This window comes from Watersipora subatra, chromosome 7 (genome assembly GCF_963576615.1).
Source record: "Watersipora subatra chromosome 7, tzWatSuba1.1, whole genome shotgun sequence".
Lineage (NCBI taxonomy): Eukaryota > Metazoa > Bryozoa > Gymnolaemata > Cheilostomatida > Watersiporidae > Watersipora > Watersipora subatra.
The window spans coordinates 45,373,500-45,389,495 of record NC_088714.1 but is presented as its reverse complement, the minus strand read 5'-3'; the positions used below and the strand labels follow the sequence as shown (position 1 = coordinate 45,389,495).

At 33.4% G+C, this 15,996-nt stretch overlaps 1 protein-coding gene across 4 annotated transcripts in view; it reads left to right on the top strand.

Annotated features, from left to right (window-relative positions):
• The window catches only part of LOC137399882 (uncharacterized), a 45,069-nt gene extending 33,044 nt beyond the window's left edge, over positions 1–12,025 (top strand). Inside the window, exons 1-8 of one of the 4 annotated variants that reach the window (XM_068086141.1) lie at positions 5,592–5,701; positions 6,000–6,220; positions 6,866–7,020; positions 7,406–7,554; positions 8,855–8,991; positions 9,118–9,261; positions 10,155–10,379; positions 11,461–12,025. In XM_068086141.1, the coding sequence (XP_067942242.1) occupies positions 5,698–5,701; positions 6,000–6,220; positions 6,866–7,020; positions 7,406–7,554; positions 8,855–8,991; positions 9,118–9,261; positions 10,155–10,379; positions 11,461–11,697 (1,272 nt within the window). In that variant the 5' untranslated portion in view covers positions 5,592–5,697 and the 3' untranslated portion in view covers positions 11,698–12,025. Of the gene's footprint in view, positions 1–5,591; positions 5,702–5,999; positions 6,221–6,865; positions 7,021–7,405; positions 7,555–8,854; positions 8,992–9,117; positions 9,262–10,154; positions 10,380–11,460 lie in introns of those variants that run through there. The other 3 variants (XM_068086140.1, XM_068086139.1, XM_068086138.1) reach the window with 3 other exon arrangements.
• The last annotated feature ends 3,971 nt before the right edge of the window (positions 12,026–15,996 follow it).

Genomic DNA, 15,996 nt, shown 5'->3' with positions numbered 1-15,996 from the left:
GAGCCGTGAGTGGTAAGGAGGAACTAATGGAAGAAACCAATATTAATAGATAAAGGACTTTAATTTCCTGCTGATGAATTATGAATCTGCGTTTGACAACATTTAGAATCAATTGAAAACAATTATACTTCAGCAAATATTTAACCCAAAAACGATTTATAATTTTGAAGACTTCAAAATAGCCAAAAAACCACTCCCTCAGATTTTAAATTGAAAAGATCCTACATTTTACAAAGACCACCTAATAGCCGTCAATTAAAATTTCTTAACATTTAGTAGAAGTGTCTTCAATTCTTTACAGGTTTTTCAGAGACATTGGTTAAACAGATGCTAAACCAAAGGACCAGATGTATTTCTACACAACATTTAAAAACTAATGTTCTGCAAATAGTTATCACTGATACGGGAATTTGCAAGATGTAAAACTTGATATGCATCAATGTATCAGAACAATGTTGTCACCACTTCCAATAGAGAATTATACAAATTAAACAACCTGATATATATATATGTACATGTATATGTAGTAACACATGCAAACACGAATGATAAGCAAAGAAAAATAAAGAGCAAAAAGGAGAAAGGAGGGGGAGAGCTGCGGCAAAATAATGTTGAAAAATTGGTGCAAGAAAGTACTTTCAAAAAGCCATGGTGAGTAAAAATGGAGACTGGCTAGCCGTGGTGAGTAGCAATGGCAACTGGCTATGCAAAGTTTGTATTAAAAAGCATGTTAATTGTACTTGAGAGATTTTTGTGAAAAAAAATGTGGGTAATTTGAAATTTGGCCAGTCACTGGCCATGCAGTCGCTAGCAAATGACTGGCAAGTGACTGGCAAGTGACTGGTAAGTGACTGGCTAGTGACTGGTAAGTGACTGGCAAGTGACTGGTAAGTGACTGGCAAGTGACTGGTAAGTGACTGGTAAGTGACTGGTTTTGTAGAAAATGCTAATCATAATTTTCTGAGCCATGCATTATAGCAATAAAACAATGATAATAATAACCATTATTAATAAAAATAAAATGCTAACGGCAATTGCTTGAGCAATGCAGTCATATGATGGCAATAAAATATATATGACAAAGTGTCTAGGGAGTTCAAGCTTTACATTTGGAATTTTGATGCGCATTTTGTTTTAGATAAAAACGCTAAGATATGGTATATCTTATAAACTAAGAAAATCCCTAACTCTGTGTTCATCTGATGTCCCGTCTTAAGGGTAGCATAACTCCAAACGCTGCTAAAGTCAGTGTGCCTATTTCATTACCTACATAGAAGCAACTCAGCGCAAAATTGCACTTGTAGATTTATAGTTCAGTGAACAAGGAACATGAGACCTTAATTATGTTCGCGAAGGAAAGAAGTTATGAAAATATTATTCTAAAGCAAAAAGAGAATAGAACTGGGTGGAGAGTGTTTTTCCATGGAGCGAGATGTTGTTTTTTATTGATCGTACCTTGCCGATAAAATTGTCTGCATAGCTGAAAGCTAATCAGAATAATAGCCCTATTATTTTTGCTCAAAACACCATTGATTTTTGCGACTAAGGGCATTCTTCTTAAAACTCACGGCTTATACTTGACCTTTTAGAATGTGGCTGAGAGTTGTTGACAATGATGCTATTAACTTGTTTATCCGGCTTTACCCAAAGACTACAATGCAGTACAAGATACTGTGCAAATTCACATTCATTAGTGCAGTAGCTGATGCAGCAGTGAATGACAGCAATTGTGTTTGTACATGTATTAGCAGCGTTTTAACATAATTAGCTCGCGGGTTACCTGTGAGTAAATTAAATAAATGCAAGTTGCTTTCCCATTGTACCAAACAGTCTACAAGAAAAATAATTGATAAATGTAGCATGATTTCAAGTTGCAGCATTTATAATAATAGTTGTGCTACCCGGCGTTGCCCGAGTATTAAAAATCAGCTTATAAGCAATGAGAAGTAATGAGAGTTATTAGCTATTAATATAAGTAACTTGCTATTAGCCTGGCAGATTGCCAATGGAAAATTTTAGGAAACGAACTAATGACAATCACTTACTTACGCTATCACCCTGCGTGGTATGCAAAGGTATGCATACCCAACATACCGTTGGGTATATGTGCTCCCATACAGAGACTTATATCGGCATATTGAGAACTCATTATCTGTGGCCTATTGGGTAGGGTTTCAGGTTGGTCATCGGTAGGGTCTGAGATCAAATCTTCTCCGTTATGGATTATTTATTCCAAGACTTTAATAGTTATAACTAGAGGGACACAAAAACACATATCAACATACTTTGAAAAAAATATATGTATATTTATATATATATATATATATATATATATATATATATATATATATATATATATATATAGATTTGGTGCCTAGGTATTTGGTATTTAGGGCAAAGTTATTTTTCTTTGCTTACATTTTGCCCTTTTCTGCTACAGCTTCTCTTAATTTCTAGCCAGTTTAAATTAGCATGTACTGATCACAGTGACTGTAATAAAGGTCTCATGATAATATATATCACAGTGTAATAAAGGTCTCATGATAATATATATCACAGTGTAATAAAGGTCTCATGATAATATATGTCACAGTGTAATAAAGGTAACATGATAATATATATCACAGTGTAATAAAGGTGTCATGATAATATATATCACAGTGTAATAAAGGTCTCATGATAATATATATCACATTGTAATAAAGGTAACATGATAATATATATCACAGTGTGATAAAAGTCTCATGATAATATATATATCACAGTGTAATAAAGGTCTCATGATAATATATACATCACAGTGTAATAAAGGTCTCATGATAATATATATCACAGTGTAATAAAGGTATCATGATAATATATATCATAGTGTAATAAAGGTATCGTGATAATATATGTCATAGTGTACCAAGATACACCACTTGCCAAAGATACACCATATACCATACCTAAATGGGACAAGCAGGAAAAAGACAGGATAACTAATTAACACATACACATATGTGCAATGTTTTTCAATAAAAATAAAATGAATAAGAAAACAAATAAACAGAATATAAATATATTGTATTATTATAACTATGATATTTGTATAAAGCCTATCAGTCTACCACATAAGTCTCTGTATTGCCAGATCGCTTACACGCAAAATGTCATAATCGCTGCTGATGGTGGAAGGTTGATTTGGCGACCTTATGACACTTCACATGAAGAGTTATTTTTGAGTCATTTATGCCAGTGAACTACAAGGTATGCTTTTTAAAAATGTGTTTTAAATATAAATATGTTGTTAAAATTGCGCATATTTCTATTAAATATATAATGGTACCATGTTTATCCCTGCTACAGATCTGACAGCACTATGAGAATTATTACGATGTAATAATAGATGTAATAAAAACACGAGTATTTTTATCATCAGTACAAACTACCTTCAATTCCTAGCATAGAAAAGAACTATATACCTTTTTGAAAATCATTCTATTTAAACTTTGGTTCTACAAAAAGAAGTAATGACAGCTGTAATGAACCTAAAAGTAGTATAGCACAGTCTGTTCAGATCTTTTTTAGAGTAACAATATATCTGCTGTTATAAAACTGCTTCTTTTATAGCTTTTGCTATTATGTTTAGCAATGTATGAACTTGCAGTCTAAATTTGGTACTCTAACCACAAATGTAAATTACTCTGCGTTTACCTACTCAGACTGCTAGTCTTGGATAAACTCGTGTGCTTACATTTTAATTGTTATTTGACGTTTATTATTTATTTTATTTTATGCTGCCAATTGTTAAACTTCAAAAATATAGAGATGTACACCAATTTATACACATTTATAGTTACTAATCAAGATATACATAGCTCTGCATAACGCTATATACTCCCACGCGCTATGAATACATGCAGTTGAAACATCTTTGTTGTTATCAATCACTCTTCAATGAAAATGAAGGTATTTGACAACATGTTATACCAGATATTGATCATCTCAACCTCCTGACCTTTCCCTATTCTTTGGTCAAATCCACCTTAAAGAGGTAATCCTGACTTTGACAATATAGTCATGCTTGCTTATTTGAGCTTTATCAAGTCTTTTGTACCCCAAGGTGTAGGATATTGCAGTCATTGGAGATTAAATATTGGTGAAGGGTTTTAGCTTTTGTTTAATAAAGTGTCATAAAGATATATCTTTAGGGTCAATAAATAACCATCATATACCCAAACCATCTAACAAACCACCATTAATATTATTTTACAATTTCACATACGATATATTACAATTCTAACATGATATAAATAGTTCACATTCACACCAGTCAATGATGTAAATATTGTCTATCAGCGACTAAAGGCTGTTTTTGGAAGCAATGATACAAGCAGCATGGCTATAGCAAACAAGTCATAAATGTAGTACATGTATTCATTCTACGACTGTAGTGTCTAATCTGAAACCACAGATTTAAATTGACAATGGTAGTTGTCAATTTATAACTGTAGCATATACTGCATAACTGTAGTATCTATTCTACAACTGCAGTATCTAACCTATAGCCGTAGCTCTCCAATTTATAATTATACTACCGACATGGGGTACAAAGTTTTTGATTCAAATCGGTAACTGCATGATCCATTCTATAACTGCAGTATTTAATCTCTAAACTATAATCTAATCTACAACATATCTAGTTCATACGTAATGAAATAGAATAAACTGCCACGCCATGCCTGCAACATCCTATTTATATCATTGATGTTAAGCTGCAATGTAACAGATCTATCCTGTTGCTTAAGTGTCTAACAACTTCTTAGCACCATGAAGAAACAAAGCAGCAGATAAGCTAGCTTGGTGGTTCTATTTAGGAAGCTCCTTCATTTATCTCTGGTTGGACACATTCAATTTCTCTGTTTACTTATTATAAAGTAGTTTAGGGGTGTATGCACCCCTAAACTACTTTATAATAGTAAGTCTAGGAACATATGCACACGCGACAGACCATGACATGTAGAAAAAAGCTATGCCTGACGTCATCTTACCGCTGCCTATTTTTACTCAGCAGTGTCTGTGTTAACCTCAAAGAAAAGTATTAGTCATAGTGCACACTGTATATGCACTGATGTTAATATTATTGTTTATAATGCCAAGATAATTTTGTGAAAAATAAGTTAAAATGTGGCAGTAGTTTCTCATATTTTCCTCCTGTAATATGCTGACCTTTATATGACTACCTCTGCTGCTCCAAGCTAACAGTTAGCCTGAACAACAATCAATTCTATAACAGCATTCAATCACACCTCTGCTCACACATTGTTCAGCCTGTTTTGATCTCAACAATCGCAATTAAGTTATTGGGTATTTGCTTTATTCTTGAACAAATCCCTGTTCAGATATGAATAAAGAATTGCTAAAGTATGATATAGAGTTGACTTGAGTGCTTCGTCCATTTCTCCTCTTGAAGGCCACCTGGTAGGGGTCAAATTTTTTCCAAAAATAGTTGACACTCTTTAGCAACCGTATATTATTTTATATTCTGGTTTAACATTTCGCATTGTTATTGGACATTTATTCTTTTGCTGCACACACAACTGGACATAGAAATATCCATTTGACCTCCTCCAATCACTCCCTTAGTGACAGCCAAAGCATTAACTCAGCTTTTTGGATTTAATTGTTATTTTTCATCTGCAAGGATCTTGAAAAATGGGTAAGTGTACATACTATTTTGCACTATTTTTGTTTTCATAGAGACCAATACGGAGTTGGTTGATTTAATAAACTATAGAAATGCATTTAATTCCAGCTTGTATAAGTTGGTTAAATTATATTCTTGTAGTACTCTATACATACAAAAACTAAATCGATATTATATTTTCCAATTCTCAGTTTGTTAATATAGTTCATGGTTTTGTTCTTAAAATTTATTTTGTGACGAGTTCAAATTTTGTATTGCACTTTACATTGCAATTACATAGTTCTTGACAATTAGATGTTTTGTCTCCCAGGCTTGAAGAGATGGTTCTTGCGTGTGAGAGCTGTTGACCTCATTCTCTCTGTTCTTACACTGCTTTTCATCACCGGAATCCTAGTAATGAATACACAACTTTCTGCTAAAGACTCTCACAGACAACTGTCACCAGTTCCTCAAATGGAAATTGTTGAAGGTGTAAAAGATCTCCCACTATCAGGAAGAAGAGTCAGACGCAATGTTGATGATGAAACTTGGGTACTTGTACATAAATTTCTAAGAAAATTACAAACAGATTTCCCATGATATATACGATTATTTGCTAATTGATTTTCCCTGTAATGAAAAAGCTATTTTTAAAGACTCTTAAGTTAGTCAGGTTCTTTGTTGCTCTTAGTGCTCAGTTCATTAAGTCTTTTTTGCTATGTTACAACTTTAAAAGTAACACATAGTTTTCAATCTTAAAATAAATGCAGCCGTACTTTAATCTTGTTTCCACTAGAATAGTACAACACAGTTTATTACTTGCCCTGAATTTAAAAAGAATATGATGGAATTTGAGGACATTACTATCATTCAATTTGTCACAATTTGAAATTATTATTTGCTTCAGAAAATTGGCCTGTAGTAAATAAATATTCATGCAATGGCAAAAGCATCAGCTTGCGCATGTCGCAACTTGACAAAAGAAATTTAGATTTTATAGCAAATGTTAACAACTTGTAAAGATGAGTGATAAAACACGAACCTAATGTTAATCTTGAATGATTAATCAATATTATTGACACAATTAGGTAGAAAAATTGGAAATTTCTGATAATAGAATAAGCTCTAAACAAGCTTTAGGATAGATTAAAACAATGATGATGAAAGTTTGCGTGAAAGAGAATAACTATTTTTTAGGAGATACCACCTGAGGCATATCCAATCACGCTCGGTGACCCTGTCAATTGTGAGCAAGCCAGCATTCTCTCTGAGTTTCCAAATGGCACTTGTTTCAGCTATTGCACAGCTTCATCATGTGGCAGTGATGCATTGGCTAGCTTAGAGAGTGGAAAGTAAGTACAATAAGTATGTAAAAGTAATAGTAGATTTTTCATAGTTTTAAAGATAGAGGCAGCTAAAGATTGAGTCCTGATTTTTGGCTATACTTGCTGCTACAGCATGTAACAAATAGTTGACCTGTTATGACTTTATACAGAGTAAATATCTGTACATATTCTGGACATTTTTGCCTGTTTCCTTTGCAAAGATTATTCCAGCTATATTATTTACTCTTTATGAAAATTGTTAGAATTCTATTTTCAATTATACATCAGTTGAAGTCTGTGTCTTTAAGCTAGCATAAAAAATGACAATCTGCGGGCTGCTTGTAAATAGTTTGGCAGTATTTAATTTATAAGCCATTATTCTTTTTATGAAAAGTTGTTTACATTTATATAGTTCGGAGCTGGTGTGCACAGCTCGAATCATGCAACTGGGATTTCAGCGAAGTGGCACAGGTGAAATCTCCCGATGGATCAAACAGCATCCTGATGTTACAGCCAGATATGCTGATATTTTTATAGACGGAAGCGGACAGCTGATCTTTGGTTAGTTAATCCTATCAGCCATGCTTTTATTATTTGATTCGCTTAATATTTGGGTAGAAGGTAGACATGAGCACACACTTCTTAGTAACAGAAAAGTTAATAGTGATACGAGTAAAAATTGCCAAAATATTACTACTAATAGTAACAATAATAATAGTATTAACAATAACAAGAGCAATATTATTGGAAAAAAAATAACAGTAATAGTAGTTGGAAGAGTAATAGTAATAATTGCTAGAAGTAGTAGGAAATGCAGAGGGTGAGGTAAATATCAGAAGACATTTTGAGATCTTAGACTGCATTTACACTTACACTTGAATTTACACTTACACTCATTTTGTTACTTACCCATATAGAGTGGTGCACTGTTTTCTTTCCTCATTCTTCTGTACCTCGAATGCATAATTTCATCTCTTCAGCTTTTTTACTACACCCAAGAATCTAACCACAAATTTCGTTCACAACTACTCCCTATAATTTGCCCATTTTCTACTATCAAGCATTGAGAGCTCTGTTTTAAATACTGATTCAAGTTTTCTCATCTTCTGCTTTTAAATTTTTAAATTCTTGACATTCTAAAAATTGATTTTAGCATTTTTTCTTTCACCTTATGACAACTACATGGTAACCACTGATTGCAGTCTTTTACAGTCAAGTGATGATAGGTAAAGACTATTGACCGACCTTTTTCTTCCCCTTTCCATTTTTGACAGTTATAATATAACTGGTGATTTTAATCTTTTACCCTCATGCCTTAGCTGAAAGACAGTCTTGAAAAAATATGCTCATTTATTGTCTATTGATTTCCTTTTACTCTTATTATCCCTGCTTTCGTTTTTTTAGTCGAAACTCTCCAGAAAATCCAAAAAAGTTAACAAGTTTTCTTTTTTTATTTAAAAATAGTTGCTTCATTCATTTTTAATTTGAGCAGCTACTCTACACTTGCATTCTTAAGAATTTGCTTCCCTGGTATCATTATTTACCACCAACTCTGGGTCTATAGTTTACGTGGTCTATGTTATGTTTAGTCTATAGTATGTATAGCCTATGATAATTAGAGTCTATAATTTATGTAGTCTATGTTATGTTTAGTCTATATAGTATGTATAGTTTATGATAATTAGAGTATATAATTTATGTAGTCTATGTTATGTTTAGTCTATATAGTATGTATAGTTTATGATAGGTATAATCTATAATTTGCTTAATTTAAGTTGTGTGAGATGTTTGAATATAACTTAATGTGAGAATTATTCTTTTTCATAAATTTAAACATTATGGTTTGTGCTGCTCGTTAAAGATGTTTGTCCAATTGAACAACTGCGAGACACGACAGCGGCTGGATACTTTGAGTCTTACCCATTGAGTTCTGTTGGAACTGCGGGAAGTCAAAAGAATTATTATGTGCACTGTGAGCATTGCCTGACAACTGGTGAGGTAAGCTTCAAGTGTTTTAATTCTAATAACATATAAACAGACCATTCACAGTATTTGATCTGCAATACTTTACATAATTCTATAAAGAGGACATAATTCCCGCTATATGAATCGTGTGTTTGATAGGTATCTCGTTCCACGGACACTTTACTCGTGAACCTGCCAACCACAATGCTTCCCTTCACAGAGTCAGCCAACCAGAAGTTCATAGTCACGATTAAAAATCCAACTGACAGAGCTATTGCAGAGTACTTCTACCCATACCTCGTGGTAAGACCACTACAGCCATACAACATACATGTAAATATTTTGTATTTTTTAGACAGGGTGAAACAACTTCGAATATTTTAAACTTGGCCATGTGTTTTGAGAGTTTCTCTTTTTAAATAAAAAGATAAATTTATCATATGCTGTTAAATGCTATTTATTAATATATGAAGTTGCATCAGTATTTATCAAAATATTAATAATAAACCCAATTTCTAGGTTTATTTCTTGTGATAGTATTTGTAGAAAGCGGGAAGGTTTTATAGAAACAAATGCTACTAATAACAAGATGAATTTGTAGCCAGCAATCTCGTCTTCAAATAACTACCCATCCTTGCAAGTGGGTGGCACAATTACAGTGCCATCAGAAATTATAAGAGCACCTCAAATTTTAAGAGAGATTTGCTGGTAGCAAAGATTTACTGCTTTAATTTTCTAAAGAACAAAAATTGGCAATCAATTTTTTTTCACTGAAGGCCTGTATGCAACTGACATCAACAAAAAACAAGAAGTAGCTTAGTTATTTGCTTATTGTCAAGTATCATAACAAATTGATGACTTCTCCCTTGAGCCTTCATATATATTTTATAATTTTTATATGTCAGCAAAATATTGCAGTCGAACTTTGGATATGAACGAAGGCGCTTCAGCGTTATTTTTTGTTCATAGGATTATCATAGGATTATCACTTTGGATTATTTCAAAACCGCTTAAACTTGTTTTAAACAATTCCTGTTTTCTCTGCCAGTTAGAAATGAACGTTCATTTAAAACGTGAGATAGTGCAGCCAATCTAGCCAATAGTGGTATCTACTATAGTAATCTACTAATCTAACCATAGTGGCAGTGTACCCTTTTATAGGGTTGCAATGATAGATGGACCCAATATTTACACAGGAAGGAACAGACTTGGATACCGTGGGCAATCAGGTTCTACATGATGCTATGAGTGCTGGAATAGATGAAGCAAAGAACTGCATGACAATTCACGGACCTACTGGATGTGTCTATGGCCACAATACTCTCCTTAGCTCAGCACCTCTAGCTGAAACACAGATGCTTTACGATGGCTGCTACTCAACACACCTAGCCCATGTTCTCACACAAATTAGCCTCTCCCAGGTTGGTGGACTAAAGTATTTTATTGTTTTATACATTTTGTTCTATACTTGCTCAAACTAAAAAGGAACATAATTTGACTTGTACTCTGTCTATTATTGAGTTTGAATACTGGAGGTTATCTATCAGCAGCTGGTATTGGAATGTGGAATATAGAATTTGGTGACTTGCTTTCCCAATGTTTGAGCTTAACCATTTTTACAGTGTTGATTTAAACAAGAAAAGTGGGTACCCTTATAGCTTGTGAAATTTTTAAAATGCATTTTAGCTGTACAATCTTTGACTTCAACCTTCTTCAGTTTGGTTAAAATAGTTTAAAATTCAATAGAAAGTTTCAAATTCTTTTTTATCACAGAAATATGTTCTATATTCACAAAATATTTCAAAAAAAATTTGGTGAAGAGAGTGTACAACCTCATAATATATCCCTCAATAAGCAAGTACTGGGTTTTTACTGGCACTAACTAGAGCTGCTACCTACTAAAGCTATGGATATCACTATAAAGAGTTTTCAAAGTTCTGGTGCTGAAAAAAATAACTTCCAATAATCTTTCAAACATGTCTCTTCCACATAAGTAGCATAACCTTACCTGAGTCGAGATATCACAGACTCGTTGAACTGTATTAACCAAGTGGTTACACCAATGTTTTTGTTCGATTCACTCTTCCATCAAATACTATGAGATGATTTTTGAGCAATTTACTCTTCCATAAAATACTAGGAGATGATTTTTGAGCAATTTACTCTTCCATAAAATACTAGGAGATGGTTTTTGAGCAATTCACTCTTCCATCAAATACTATGAAATGGTTTTGGTCAAGCTCCAATTGAAGTAAAGCCATTTGAGAGCAAAAAACTAAATTTAATGAAAACTTAATAATATCATTACAGTTTCTGATGATTGTGAAATTTCCAATTTTATTATTTGAGTTACTAAAAACTTGATTCTTAGAAATCTTTATTCATATATCAACTTTTTTTTACCTAAATTTTACAAACAATAAACTGTTTATTACATTCAGATATAAAAACTCAAAGCTGCCTCATAACGTTAGCAAGAACAATGAAGTTGTTTTCTTGTAGACGTACTTTGTCAAAATAGAAGAATACTCAGCAAGCTCAGGCACTGTCATGCAAGAAGTCTACAACTTTGTTGGCCTTGAATACGATGAGCCTCCTACCACAGTTGGTCCATCTCCTCCTCTTCCTCCCAAGCCTATCTTAGCAGAGACAATTCCTATGATGGATGCATTCTTTGAGCCGTTTAACCAGGAGCTCAGAGACCTGCTTGGGGATGACAAGTGGCTCTATACAAGATAATAGCATAAAAGGCTATACTTGACTCTCTGTTACTTTAGTGTGAACAATAATAATTATTGTACTTTTCTATTAAACCTAGTAATATGAAAAGACAGCAGTAATACTAAAATGTAAACAAAACAGTTACTGAAATGTTGGCTTATGACAAAGAGAAGACTACTCCAAACATTTAAAAAATTTGACTGGCATTGAAAATACACTTTTCATATATTTTCTTTGTGTAATCTACTCGGTGTGCTAAGTTACTCATGAGTTACTTTTCTAATATTTTGTAACCGGTGAAACCAAAATGCGTGTTCTTCTGTTTTGTGATAATAAAATTATATTAACTTGCGATAAAAAATCTACTTTTTAGGACACATGTTTTGCAATGACACTCTTTAAGTATTATTAGAACATAAATATACTAAGGTATAGCGCAAGCTACAAAGAGTGTCTCTAATTTATCTCAACTATTCAGGTAATAAACATGCATGTTCATTACTTTTTCTAGACAGTATCCCCACAAGTCGAAAGTATAATTTCTAAACTATGACCCAGAAAATGACACTTCTAAACATGCAGATGTGAGCGGCACTAAAAAAGTGTGAGATAAACAAGTATTATTTCTACATGAAAAAATGCACGGTATTTGTGATTTACACAACTTTATACTTTAGGAATTTAAAAGTTGTTTGTAGCCTTTTCGAAAACTTAAAATTGTGAAAAATGAGAAGAATAAACAATATTTTTACATTTTCATCGGATGCTAAAAGTGCTGCAGCTTCTTTACTCGTATTATAGTCATTGTCCTGGAGCTGAACAACTTGTAACATTTAACGTTTTATCATTTGTATTTCATTGAAACTTATAACAGGTTTATTGAAGCCAGTCTTGAGAGTTTAATGTGACAACTTCAAGTTTTTACTCTTTTTGAAGAACTGAAATTGGAAATTTCTTTTGTAAAATTTTAAATTAAATGTGTGAATAAACAGTTGATCAAAATGAGAATATATTCTACTCTCATGGAGACTATTGTCTGCAGTGTAGAGTTTGTAGAAATTTCTCCAAACAGTAAATAGAGAGAAACAAAGGGCTTTAACTAATCATGTATAAATGCTAATCAGAATCTATTTTGTCAGTTTTGACCCAGTACTTCAGCTGCTCCTGCTTATCATGGTTTAGCTACTGGCAGCACGTAATTCATGGAACCAAATGATATCTGAACTTGACATTATATGAGCAGGAATCTTTTCAAGGCATCATTAAAAGCTTAGCTGGTTAGAATACAACTTTGGACCTCATGGTCATTATGTACATGCACTACTAACTGCATGTGTTATCCATTCTATAAGACTTAATATTGCTAAGGCTTTGCATGAGAAGGTTATCAGATTCAGGGAAAAAATACAACACATTTGGAGCATCAAAATAGAGAAGCTACAGAGGAATTTTTAAAGTTTGCCAAACAGCAACTAATAGCACTCTCAGCATGACTGAGATGATACACCTAAGAACATGATAACAACGGAGTGAACAATCTGTTCACTCGCATTACTATCAGGAGTGTATTTAGTGTGTATAGGGAATGGCACAGGTCAATGTCATATCCTTTCAAAGGCAGCTCTTCAACTTTCTGAAAAGGCACATAAGAGATAGAAGCTACTCACGAAACCACTGCAGATTAGCTGATGAGGCTCATAGAGAACCAACTTCAATAACTCACTATCAGCAAAACATACATTAAATGCAGAAAATTTTTGTTAGAGAAAATATGTCCGTGCAGAAAGTACAGCATTTGGAGAACTGAGTTCTGCCTAGACCTGACATGATCTAAGCCTTTTAGTTTGAATTGCCAACAGAATCCTTGACTCAATTCTCCAGAGTTGAACACTTGTGTGCTTGACATTGCACAATTTTTATTCCACCTTTGTAGAACTCATCAGGATGTTGATGACCCACTAGAAAACAGAACTGAAGGCTAATGACAAATGCTGGCGATTGTCAAAATTAACCGTGGCACTTATGAAGGTGACAACTAATCACTGCTGTTTCTTTGCATAGGCCTAAACCCTATAAACAAAATGAAGGGCGCTAAATAATGATACAAGTTTTAGAGTGGCACCGAGACAAAGTAATTCTTCTACATAGATGACATGAGTCTGTATGCAAAAAGAAAAGGAGCATTGATTTGATAAAACACATTTTTCAAGCCTAAATCATATATATCAGAATTACTTTTGTTATTGAAAAACTTAAAAAGCTAACTTTTTAGAAAGGCTGTAGTGCGGCCATAAATAGTCTGGACATGTCAACTGTTAACACTAAGAATACCGATGACTGCAAAATCATTTGCTGACATTAATGTTAAGAAAACTGTGGGCTCCCTTTACTCTCCACAAGAATAAATACAGCCGATTTATCCAGAACAACAATGTGTGCACATACAAGTAACAGCATGCAAGCTCCTTATTTAGCCAGCTCTTGCGATAGAATCTGTCCTCTTCTACAGTCTCGGCTTGCCGGTCCTCTAACAGCCAGATCGGTGTCTTGAGCAGGCTCACTTATGACAGAATCTCCTGCTGTGACAATAAGACTCCGTTCAGCCATTTTATCAGGAGTAAGATCGGCTGGGCAGCTGACTCACTCCGCAATTTCATTAATCCCTTTCGGATTGTGTACAACAACTCTGTGTGTTATTTATTGAAATGTTTTTGAAATATACTCATTTTATTAAACTGAGAGCGAAGTGTGGTTGCTCATCATCAGTGTAATAATACGGCTTTTTATAAGGCAGCTACACTTATATGGTGCATTCTAAAAAGTATTGGTATTCATGAGGATCATTTTAGCACAGGCTGATACCAACTGGCTTCTTTCGATATATTGCAGTTGCTTACTGGCCACTTTTACACATTATTGTAAATTCTGATGAACAAGTCAACCCAGCGTAAGTCAAGTCTAAAATTTGGTTTAAGAATTCTGGTTTTGGCCTTGTACCTGCCATATAAACCAACCCTCTTCTCTAGCTCAAATCATTTGATTGCTAATAGTTCAACTGGCATCAGAGGCAGGCAATCCGTTGCTGAAGAACTGGCATTCAAAGTTGCCATCAGCACAACCGCCAATGTTTTTTGTGCCATCGGGAATGAGTACAGCAATTAGCAAAAGAAACAGAGACAACAGTTTTAGTGAAGACAACCAGACATGAAGAATAATACTTTATCATTGTATTTGCTCACCTTGCCAATAGAATGAGCCCAACTGCCACCTTTTATAATACAGTATGCATGTTTTCAATAGAAAAGCTATACTGCAGGACAGAGTTCTGTCAGGAATCGCAATTAATGTATGAGAAAAAAGATGGATGGGCAAGGTGTGGGCATATTTGTAGAAATATTTCAATTGTTGAAATATTTCTACAAATATACTTCATGCATTCAATAAAACTATGTCTGTTGTTCTTACGCATTTATTTCATCATCTTCATTGTAATGCTGTCACTTTGAGTACTGATATATCAAACCTAGCCAAAAAATTAGTTTAATTTTTTAACTTTAGCTCGAAGGAATGCAAATCATTTTCTGATAAACATGCGAAGCCTGTTGGTTACCTGTGATAGTCAAGAATTTTACTAGAATTTGTCTCATGAAAAATGCAACTGTCAAATCAACTGTGGGTAGACTTTTAAGCTGAAACTTTGTGACATATTTTTGACCTGTAACCCAGCATTTATGGTAATTACTTTATCTCGCTTGATTTTTAAACAATAACTTTGACTTGCGCTTTTTTTACACCAAGCTAGCAAGTGAATGTCTAAAAACATTGTATTAGACACATTTCCAATAGATAATTTTTGTACGGATTTGGCTACAATTTTAAGACACTCATTCATTTCAATATTAAATGCAACTTGCAAAAGTGTTTTTTGCAAAAAGTAGCTACTGAATGTCAAGGTTTTTGAAAGCTTTATTTCAGATCTCAATATAAATTTAAAAACACCATATATACTTTTTTACCAAATTACTAAGCCTTTGAAAAACATTTTTATAACTGAAATACTAACATACCACAAAATTTTTCCATACCAATTTTATTGTTGTTATTATTATAAAAATTAGCAGCATCCATTTTTTTTAATAGTTGCCAAGCCAGGCTGACTCTCATTACTTACATTAAATCTAATATGAGACAACCTGGATGTAAGTGTAAAAGTGTACAAAGTGTATTGGTTTTGAAACGTTCTTTGAACTATTTCGACTGATCAAGCTTTCAAACTAAAATAAACAAAGCAAACCAGTCCAACATAAAAAATAAAAA